The 11878-nt window shown below is 37.6% G+C and overlaps 1 protein-coding gene across 6 annotated transcripts in view; it reads right to left on the bottom strand.

Moving 5' to 3' along the window:
• Positions 1-7118: 7118 nt before the first annotated feature.
• Positions 7119-11878, bottom strand: part of Zasp52 (Z band alternatively spliced PDZ-motif protein 52) — a 77150-nt gene continuing 72390 nt past the window's right edge. For all 6 annotated transcript variants that reach the window (XM_019041567.2, XM_019041566.2, XM_019041563.2 and 3 more), the window contains 3 exons: positions 11071-11191; positions 9980-10095; positions 7119-9247 (listed from right to left, as the gene is read on the bottom strand). In XM_019041567.2, coding sequence (XP_018897112.2) covers positions 9170-9247; positions 9980-10095; positions 11071-11191 — 315 coding nt within the window. In that variant the 3' untranslated portion in view covers positions 7119-9169. The remainder of the gene's footprint in view (positions 9248-9979; positions 10096-11070; positions 11192-11878) is intronic.

Genomic DNA, 11878 nt, shown 5'->3' with positions numbered 1-11878 from the left:
CAGGTAACAGCTTGATGTGACCATAATTGCAGGATAATAATACATGGTTTGAATGGACGCGCGAGTTTTTAATCTCAGAAATATTAAAAATTTAACAGGGATGTTAGGTACCCAGTTGAGATATTTTTTTCTAAAAAAAAAAAAGAAAAAAAAAAGAAAAAAAAAGCAGATATGTATGACTTTGCCGAGGCCAATTCTTTAGAACAACATTGCAAAAGCATTTCAATAATCTTTATTTTTCGCCAGCTGAAATTATCGTCAACTTCCGGCCAAACTATCGCAAGCGCCACTTCGCCAACTTTTCAGAAGATACAAGAAACTGATTTGCGATTGTATAAGACGGAGTTTCGGCTTAAAACTTGGAAAACTACTCCAGCACAGCACACCTTCCTGCCTTGAATTTTAATGAAATTTCTTTAGAAAAACATTTGTTTCTTTGGAAATTGGCGCTTGTGATACCGTGTCCTCGGGGCATTCTGAGAACCCATTGCGCTTGTGATTCGGAAGCTCATCAACGGAGTTTTTTCCATGTTTATTCGTTTTTATAATCTTAAAAAAATTATTATTTTCGTACGTAAATGCATCTTATCAACTCAAAATCATCCATAACTCAATTTCGATAAAAATAGCGCTCACAATCTCCGGCCAGAAACTAGGAAAGTGACGAATTTCCAATTCAGGTCATTCCAAGTGTTGTTGACGCTGAAATTTAAAAAAAAAAAAAAAACTATCCCAAAGATAAGCGATTACCTAACTTAGCGATCGTGATATTTTGCTCTTATATATGGCGCTTGTGATACAAAAGTTCATCAACTTCAACAAAGTATTTTCCATAGGTATTTATTCTTTCATTCTAAAAAAAAAATCTTATGTTCGAAATAACAAGATGCATGTACATGCGGAAATAGTTTAGCTTTAAGTCATTCGGAGGATTGCTGTAACAAAACTTGCAAACAACCAGCAGGGCCGGATTTACCTACTTGCCGGGCCGACTGTATTTTGCCGATCAATAAAAACCACCAACTTACCAAGTGAACGTGCCGGAGGGCGGGGAGCGGTGCATAAGACGCGTTTACTCGTGTTGGACACATTTTTTGCGAAAGCCCTGTCAACACTACCAGCAAAAGTTCACGGAACTTTGCGCGAAAGTTTAGTTCCGTAAACCTATCTCTGTGTGAACAAGGCCTTTCATTCATTAGAAATGAACGAAAAAATTATGAAAGAAAAACATAAATGTGGTTTAATAATTTTAACTTCTGCCGCAGCGCTGCGCTGAACGCACTGTGTTTGGTGCAATGCGTGAAGTGTTCCTACAGTCTTGTAGGCGCTATGCGTTTCACGCCAATCGCTGCGCTGCTGAACGCACTGTGTTTGACGCAATGCGTGAAGTATTCATGCAGTCTCGTAGGCGCTAGTATGTGTTACATGCCGACCTCCGCGCCGAGGGCTTCTCCTTTTCATCTTAAGTTCTCGTCATTATTGCTCTCTGTGCCGCGCCGCTCCAGGCCAAATTGCAAGTTTGGTTTCTCTCTTAACTCGACTAATTTTAAGGTGCTCTCTTTTATCACCGAAAGACGACAAAATTAGAAATTACTTTACTCTCGGGAAATGAGCGATTTTTTCGCGTTTTTTCGTTCGTAATTTTTTTTCTGAATCCGATTTTTTTTTTATACCTACATTTAAAGAAATTGCAAACTTTGCCGCCTCCTAAATTTGGATGTGGCCACCCCTTAAATCCGGCCCTGACAATCAGAAAGGTGGGCGGTTGCCGAACTCGGCGCTTGTAGTACTTCTCTCCCAAACGGCGCTTGTGATACGAAAGTATACATTACCTTTAATCGATATTTATTCATATTTCTACAATTTTGTTCTATAAAAAAATTATTATTTTCGTATGTAAATGCATCTCGTGCTTATTTCGAAACTATTTATTACTTTATTTCGGTAAAAATGACGCTTGTGATACTTTGGCCGGAAAGTGACGTTATATTGATCAAGGAATTAGTGACAATAATTAGTTGTATCAATTCTTTCCTTAAGAAAAATATTGATTTAGTGTACATGATACTTACGCACTTGCATCATAATAAATGTACATTCTTAAGTTTTGATGGTAAAAAACCCCCATCTACTTGCTGTGGATTCATTTTTGTACTGGCCATGATATTAAAAAACGGATAAGTTGCTAGCTTATTTAGATGAGAGAGGTAAATTCAATTGTTTTTCTTCCTCCACTGCATGTAATAAATTTACAGTCAATATTTTGAATACAGTCAAAAAATTACTTCACCTTCTGGAACCATCGCATTTATCACGGAATCATGGTTCAGAGGTATTCGGCGGGAAACAGCGCCGGCGCACGGTGGATCGAGTCAATGGGAGAGGTCGAATAAAATTTGGAAACTTTAAACGCTTATAATTCGTTTATACAAAACTTTGAGGCTTTAAAAGTGGCTCCATCGATTTTCTCGTAAAATTTCCTTCTTTGAGCACCTCTTGAAATTTAAAATGTGATGAAATAAACATCATAATTTGCTGTTTTAGTAAAAAATTTCGTGTCTGACCTCTCTAATTGGCTCGACCCACTGTGCGGCGTGGCGTTAAGCAATGAATCATCATCGAGCGAGTGAATGCAGGATGACCCGGACACAATTTCACGCCCTCAGAATCCATGCGTGCATCCAGTATAACCTCGAAGTGCACATTTTGAGAGGGAATCTAATTAAATATTTGAGGGTCATGAGATAGCTGCAGCCTTTCTTTTTATGGAACGAAGTCAATCGCTAGTTTACGTATTATTGTTTGAATAACTAATAAAAAAATTGAGATTATCAGTATTGTTGTAGAACGTAGTAATTATTTCGTGGGTCTACGATAACTCTACGAATTCATCGTAGAATACCCACGGCCTCTGCTCATTTTCTACCTCGCGATACCTTGTTCTTCCACCTACTCTGAAATCATGTTCTACCTTAGCATCCAGTGTGTGGATACTTATGAGTGTTAGAGCCGTCATGACATACTCATGGGGGATTGTTGATGGCCCTTAAACCCCATTCAAAATTCTAATGTGATGGAGTCAGGCAAAGTGTCCTTAGCAGGAAAAACATGAGAATGAGATAACTGAGCCACAGCCTTCTGACGCTAAATGTATAAAAAAATGACCAAATATATAAACCATTTTAAAGCAATTAAAATTGAGTTTTGCCGCTTCTGCAGGTTTCAGGACATTCCGTCGACGATTTTTTGTCCGTACGCCCGTTTGGTCCGGTAGTTTACGTCCACGCGTTAAATAAGAAACGGTGACTTGGTCCAAGTGCTATATTCTAGCCCATTTTTCAAAATCCTGCCATCCCTGTCTTGAAAAACGCTGACTCCACCAGTTTAAATATTAGAGCCAAACGCTAGAGCGGAGCGGCGCGGCGCGGCGTGGTGCTAGGTCGCGCACCGGCGCCTACAAACCTAACAGGGATACTTCACGCATTGCGCAATGCGTGAAGTATCCTGTTAGGTTTGTAGGCGCCAATGCGCTGGTCGCCCTCGCCCGCCGCGCCGCGGCGCTTCAAGCAACTATTTCGCAACAGAGGTGGTGCACAGTATCATACGAAATTGAAGGCTCTCCAACATATGAAGAATGACAGGCATTCTTTAAGAGTACGGAGCTTTCCTCGAAAAATAAATCAAGATACTATGGCACAAAAAGAGAGCGGTAGTCCAAAAACTCACTAAGTTCTAGCATCCGTATTGAAATTTAGCATAACTTGTGAATTTCATCAGAGAAAAATAGGACTCGATTTAGGCAGAAACACTTTTGAGTATGCCGTCAAGAAGATTTTATTTTGAATCGAGAATAAAATAGCTGCATGAAAGCGGGGTTCTGCTTGATTAAGTGACTTTTCGTTTTATATCAGCATCTTTTCTTCTTGAAACAAACTTTATTCTCTTTATCGATTCAAAAGGAAATCATCTCGGCGGTAAAAAGTGTATTTCTGCTTGAATCTAGTCACTTTTTCCTCTAAGAAAGTTCAAAAATCACGCTAAATGTTATTGAATACAGATACTAGGACCAAGTAAGTTTTTCGACTACCGCTCTCTTTTTCTCGTCGCCACTCCATTTAATTTGCAATCGGTTTTCGTGCTTTTGAAATGTGCCATCAGTCATGATAATTCAACCAAAATTCTCAATTATATATTTTTCTCCGTCGGACCGAACAAACAAAAAGAAACAAGCAAACCCTCATTCTCCCAAATCATAATACATTTCCATCCATGAACATTGTGCCCCACCCAACCAATTGTCATTTGTATTTACATGTGGACCAATTAACTTTGGGTCTCAATTGGTAGGGGGACCAAAACTCCCCTGCCGCAAAAACGCGTGGACGTAAACTACTGGAAATACAGGCGCGCGGACAAAAAATCGTTGACGAAATGTCTTAAAACCCTTCTGCACAGTCCCAACAAGAAACACATGGTTTATGCTTCCCCATATCACGTGTCTCTCATCCTGTCGAGTTTGCCTTCAATAACTGCGATGGCAATACGCACGGCCTACGAGCACGAATAGTTGCATGTAGTGGTTTTGCCACTTCTGTATGCTTCTCGCAAGGAACATTCAAAAAATATCATGCTTCCTTTACACTCACTCGGCCCTTGTGTGTTACAGGGTGATATCAAACTGCGGTTTTTTATTATGTCAGTTTATGAATAGTTGGCTGTGGGTTCTTTGCCTTAAATAAAGGCCATATAATGAACAGGAGGAAGAAAACTTATGGCTCATTCATCATATATTAAAAATACAATTCTCGAGGTCAACTATCATATTGAGAGAGATTACTCCTCATTTTCCAGACGATGGAACGTAACTCTTTCCAAAGTTGAGACTTCACTTAAACAATTAATTTTTTTAAAATTACTTGGCCGCGCGATTTCTGTCAAAAATTTTGCTGAAGTTGAAATGTGATCAGTAGAAAAATCAATGGAATTTTCAGTTAGAAAAGCGCTAAAACATTCTCATAAAATTGAAATCTACGAGTAGAAATCGACCATATTGAAAGGTACTTACGTTCTTTCGTCCATAAAATAACGCTTTTCATGCTGGATTTACGAAATATGAGAGCAATTATATTTACTTTATTTTTATTTATTATTTTAAAGCTCAAAATTTTGACGCCAGTGGAAATTGTTGACCCTTTTGGCCTTGTTTTGGCCAAGATATTGTAAACCCAACACTATTTGGACCGAGTTTATCAGAAAGGAACCAGCCCACATCAAGTTGAAACTAAGAAAAAGAGGTTTGAAGTTTTATTCCTCCATAAGACTCAATGTAGAAAGTAAACTTAAACCCCTGTCTTCACAGACTAATATTTTTTTTCGACATTGAATTTTTGGCAGAAGAAAATATACAACTAGAGGAATTTAAAAACATTCTTAACTTATTTTTTTTGAAAAGGTGGGTTGGTTCCTTCCTGATGAACTCGGTCCATTTCATTACCTTTTTACGAAATATATTGGTTATGACTTTGATGATGCCTTCAAGCAGACCTCTCCTCCGAATATTATCCTTGTTCATAATGGACGGTTCAGAGGCCATCGCTCCCCGAATAATGCGGATGGTCCTTCACACAGGTCCTTCGGATCTCCGGTTTCGGTTACGTGAGCAAATGCGAACGAACTATAACCGAGCCCCTGACAGGCTGTTTGATAGCCCGGGATGGGCCGAAAGAGCAAATATGCAGTTTATTTAGCGAGCAGGTGCCAGGCGCGCGCTTCCAAAACGCAGTTGTCACGTAATGGCGCAGATGAAAGTTATTTTCTCCTCAAACTTAAAATTTGTAGACAAAGATATTCTTTCTTTTTTTGACATTTTGTGGCAACGGCACTAGGCGAGATGGGGAGCCTATCTGACTCGAAATGCTAGATGAGTCTTCCGTGCACTCAATTTTGCAAAAAATTCGTTTAGTTCGATGGTGAGGTGTAAAATACGTTTTTAAATTGAGATTCATTTTAGGCAAAGAGGCAGAAAATGTCTTCTAATATCGTCACCTTCTAGCCGAAGTATCACAGGCGCCATGCGACGTTTAAAAATTTCCGCCGCCTTTTTCTTTTACAGAGAAATTGTCGGTTGAATCTCTTTGAAAATTCCACTGAATTTTATCGGTAACACTAAGAAAATTCTGTGATATTTTGAATACTTTCCTCCGTTGAAAAATTTCTCTGTAAAAAAATAAAATGCCGGCGGAAATTTTTAAACGACATGGCGCTTGTGATATTTAGGCCGGAAATTGACGAACTATTGATTAATTGCAACCTCTGTTCTTCATTGACTTACAATTTCTGATTAGCTGTCATTTGAGTATATTATTTCCGAGTTTGAACGTGTTTGTTACTGAGGCCGAACCTTAACAGAAAGGACCCACACGGAAAAAAAATATTTGCCACTTTTTAAGTGGATTCCTATCCTACCTATTTTTCAAGTCATAATCACAATGCTACTTTTCGGTAACAAATAATTTGCTGTACTGTTACCAGGTCCAAAAGCACCTACCGGAAAACTAACATTGTAATCACAACTAGAAAAGTAGTTAAGACCTGGATTCCACTATGAGCATTGAGCATTGTAAGAACAACGATTCTTTTTTTCTCTTTGGTGGCCGGATCAAGTCCAGGCCCTCCATTGATCAATACTACGACTTTCGTTGATTGTATTGGTTTTTGTTCTCTTTAACCAAACATCGCAGATATCGACGGCGAAACTTTCAAACCACGTATCTCGGTTTGCGACGTTGCGGATTTCCTGTAATACTTTAGTTTTTGAATGCAAAACTTCTTAAAGTCACTTCTCAAAAACTTCCGTGATGTTTTGTATCCGTGCGCAGGAAATTCTGTGAAAACTTCAACAATTGAAGTTGATTTTCTCGTACCTTTGGAAAAATGAAATATATGTGGAGATTTTTAAACGCAAAAGAAATACGTGGTTTGGGAGTTTTACCGTAAGTATGTAAATTTAGATTTAAGGCAAAATTATTCTTCTGCAATCTAGAAATCATCTTAAAAGCAGTAAAACTTTTCGGAGATTCGCAAATACGGCTTCTAAAGCAATCATTGATCGAAGAGACTCAAAGCAGGAAAAGTATATATTTAAATGTATGTATAATTTATTATAAAGGTAAGTATAATAGTTTACACGTAACAATAAATACAGAAAATAAAATATCAACATAATTATAACAATAATCCGAATTGGTTTAAAAAATTCTTTACTTATTCATATACCTAGATTAAGTAATACACAAACAAATGTTTGGTATTACAGCGAGTTTCATCTGCAAACACATATAAAAGCATTGTCATAATTCAAAACCGTGTTACTCAAACTGACCGGGCAATATTTTTCTCCCCTCGTTTCTTCAAGTTGTAGGTATATAGGGACTCTGTTACCAGAGTACCTAGATCCACTTTTTTATAATTCTGCTGGACTTCAACACCCGTCAATTTAAAATATTTTTAATGTATATTGTACACTACCTTTCCTTAAAAATTAAGGGTGTCAAGTTCAGATTGCTCAGTCAGGAGAACACGATTTTGAATTTATTGATTTTAATGTAGCTTGTGCCAACTTAGCATCGTTTTTAATTTTAGAGGAAAATTGCTTCCTCATAATTTGATTTGTTGTACTGACTCGCCAAGTTGTATTCTTATAAAGACTTCACCCATTATGTGTGTATTTTTTTCCTTTTTCAGAAATGCCACAGACAGTAGTGATACTTGCAATTTGACAACACCGTTATTCCTCCGTTAAAACAATGTATTTAAAACAATTTATTCGCGATGAGGCAGAGTGCCGAACCTAGAATTGATATTTTTAATGGATTTAAAGGGAGACAAAGCCGTGTTGCCAACTTGTAAGCATCGCAGTTACTATTTAGCATTGCCACCGTGACCAAGCAAAACTCTTTACAGTTATTCTAGCTCTCAGAGGAGCCAGTTTAGGAATTAGATGACAGATTTATTATTTAATTGATTTGCTGAAAACAAGGGACAGGTTTTTGAACTACATGACTGATGGTTTCAGAATCATTGCAGTTCAGATATGAAAATAAAAGAGCTAATGCTCGACATGGAATTTACACAATCATTATTTTTACTCCAAATTCTAATCAACTCGGAGGAAAAGCAAGTAAGAGAATTCGGAAACTTAGCTTTTCGGCGCTGCTAATTTTCATTTAAACACATAGTTGAGGATAAAATTTTCCTAAATTACATTGAATAATTTAACAATTTGGTTATAGAATAAGACTAGAAGACAAAGAAGATAAAAGGTAGAAAGTATAAAAAAATCAGTGCACCGCTGAAAAAATTAGAATTAACTAGACTGAGAACCTCTTTTTTCTCAAATGAAGAAAGTGAGTATAAGGGTAAAATATATAGTTTCACATTTTACCCATGAAGATTTTTCAGATGTAGAAAAATTTGTTATTTCAAACGACTCGGGGAAAAATCATTATTACGTTTGTATGGAAATTGAGGTAGAGTTGGTTTTCCTTTTCCTTTTCAAAATTTTAATCCTAATTCAACGGAAAACACTGAAGGAAGAAACGAGAAAAGCGTCACTAAACTGAAGCATGATACCTACTTTTTTAAATTTTGACCTAGAGACTTTTCGAAGCAACTGAGAGACAAACACAAAACGACAACACGATTTACGCTTTGCAATAATTGGGTAGGGAGTTAGCGCAAAATGATCTCTAAATTCGGTTCACGAATGGATCTGCACTATGACTCAATGAATCTACTCATCTTTCTTTATTACGGTCTCACAGCTGAGGAAAATAAAAGACGGAGGTAAGATTTCTTAAAATTACAAAAACAACCCTATGGTATATATTAGCTATATATACACAATAGTCAATGCCACTTTGTGCCGATACCATCTCTGGTCTTAAAGCTCAAATAGCAGAACTTACAATTCCTCGGTATGAGAATTATTTAAAAAAATAAAAGTAAATCCTGCTTCTGAACATTAAGGTACAACATATCTTATACTCGCCTCAGTATGAGCCGTCTCGAAAGTCACCAATATCACAAGCAATGGTAAAGTTGGTATCAGCAATCAGCATAGAGAGAAGCAAGAAAAGAAAACACTTAAACAAATAAGCGTTCATTCTGTTCAACGCGCATGACTCTTGCAGTAAGGTCTGCCTCCTTTCGCGTAGAAACTCTCACCTTCCAGATTCTTTTTGCACATCTGAAAACAAACCAAAGTAGATTTCATCAACCAGTTTCATAACAATTCATGAATTTTAAACTATTACTTCGAACATCTTTGTCCCAAATATATTTACAAAAGGATAATGATACATATGATACTTGAAGCCACTAAGCTATGCGGCTTAATTTTAAAAAAATCATAATAAACATTCCATTTTGTATGAGCTTTTATCAAAATTCATTGGTGCCGCACCATTAAATAAAACATTATATGTCGTTACCGTATCTCTAACCAGAAAATGTTTCTTAAAATGTGTCCAAAATTGAACACTTACCAATTTCAAATTAACACATTTTTCACGCCACAGTTCAAACTTTAGAAAACTCTCTAAAAGTAGATTAATGATGTGATTTTCATAGGCACCAACAGAAAAAATTCCTTCATACCTTAAAATATCACATCATCATGATGTTTTTTTTTTTTTTTAAATAGATGAACGTGACCACATTACTGTAAGCAACTAATACTGCTCTGAAGCCGCTCACATTGCCTATTTTAGTATTGAAGGCGAACTGGTTAGTATGAGTTTGAATTGGTGCATTTGATACAATCTTCAATGCGAATGAACGTAGCTATGTCACTGCAAGCAACTATTACTGCTCCTGAGCCGCTCACATTGCCTACATTAGTATTGAAGGCTCACTGGTAAGAATGAGCATTGAGATTGCCAGCAGAGATTAGCCGAATTACTAAAAAAAATCAACTCACCGTACAGTTGAAGCACGGGCTGTGATAGTTGTTATTTAAAGCCTCTACCCAGCGGTCACCAGCTTCAATAGGGAATCCGCAAGCAAAGCACTTAGTCGTAAACAGCTCGTTCCAGTCTGAAAGAGAAAAGATATAACCTCACAAATGTTGAATTTTACACTGGTGGTCGAAAAAACGCATCAGGTCGGATTTGAAGGAGCCGCGCAGAATTTTACTTTATCCTCTTTAAAGCATTTTGCAATTTGCAAAATAATTGCGTGACATTTCTGTAAGCTTCGAAATTTTAATTTTCAACATTTTATTGAGGGACCGGTGGTGAGGCGTGAGTGATGGACTATCGATAACTCCCCATTTGAAGCTGTGGTATAAAGAATAGATTATCAAGGTGTTCGTTTCAAACACCTTGATAATCCTTATCGAGGTTATCGATCCTTTTCCATAGGTTTCAATGAAAGAACAATCGATGCATCGCAAAGCACGCCACGCCATTGTGAGGGACCCCGGGACCCCGCCCCACCCCTCTCCTGCTAGTACCCCGTCGGATCTGGGGTCCATCCCTTTTCGTAAGGTCTCATTTTCAACTCCCAAGCCCCACTTGATGAGGTCTCACTCCATGCCTCTCGTAAAAAATGTCAAACTCCGCCGATGCATTATAAGAGAGGAGCCCCCTCTATGAAATGCCAGTTCTTTTTTGTTTTCATTAAAAAAGTTTTGTTAAACATTTTCTTATTCCTTTTTTTCGTAATCTCATTTCCATCCATGAATATTGCTATATTTTGCTAAGTGTTTCAGTGACGTGGCGTGAATTGCGATATATCCATTGATTTGCCATTTAAACCTATGCATGGTAAAGAATCGATTATTAAGGTGTTCGCTGCGAACACCCTGTTTATCGATCCTTTTCCATAGGTTTAAATTGCATAACAATCGATACATCGCAAAGCACGCCACGCCACCGAAGTGTTTAGTGAACAGCAATGCGCGACGCTCGAGGAAAAGCACTTTCCTGACACCGTCAAAAAGCGATCTAATTGATCCTTTAATTTCTTGCTCTTCTGAACGAATAAAGTGTATGTATATCTTACACTCACCATTTTCGCAATAGGGAAGTCCCTCTTCCAAGAAGAAGGGATTGTTACCAAATAGCTTGCTACAAAATGCACATTTGAAGCATTCAGGGTGGAAGTGTTTCCCGATGGCGTTCAGGCAATCCTAGACGACAAAATAAAATTTGATTATGAAACGCATTACACAACGGAAACCTTAAACTACTCAAACCACATGTAGAAATAATGGAATGCGTATTTTAATCACATTTCGAGTTTTCGATCTGTTCAAAAAATTTGAATTGTAATTTAAATTACCGTCCTTTAGCGGGAGCCGATGTTCTAAAATGCTCCCGAGGGAAATGTGGGTCATGAGCAGGGGTTTGAGACCTCTGTGCAATTTTGCGCAAAAATGCACTGATTTAACATGAGAATAGTACTCACTACCTCGTGCATATTGTTCTCAATCATTAAAATTATCATTGAATAAGTTTGAACCTTTTAATTTGTACAGCTCAACCTGTTTTTCATCATTAAATCCATGTTAATTTTATTCTATGTGGCGGTATTAAATCAATAAAAGACTTCTGGCTACACAATGAAATATAACAGACATAAGAGTTTTGAAGGCAGTTCTCAGACCGATATGCAACTTTTAATCATTTCTAAACTACGCTGAGCGCACCTACTTTTTAATTTTAAATCGTAATAGCGCTGCATCGTAGGCAATGCGAGCACTAGAGCGCGAACGCAAACATTATTTTTATGCAACATGCTCATCTACTAAGCACGAATAATTGCACTAGAGCGGTATCACCAACGAAACACCGCGCAATGCGCCTGCGCACATCTA

Source organism: Bemisia tabaci, chromosome 3, assembly GCF_918797505.1.
Source record: "Bemisia tabaci chromosome 3, PGI_BMITA_v3".
Lineage (NCBI taxonomy): Eukaryota > Metazoa > Arthropoda > Insecta > Hemiptera > Aleyrodidae > Bemisia > Bemisia tabaci.
This window is presented reverse-complemented; position numbering and strand designations above follow the sequence as displayed.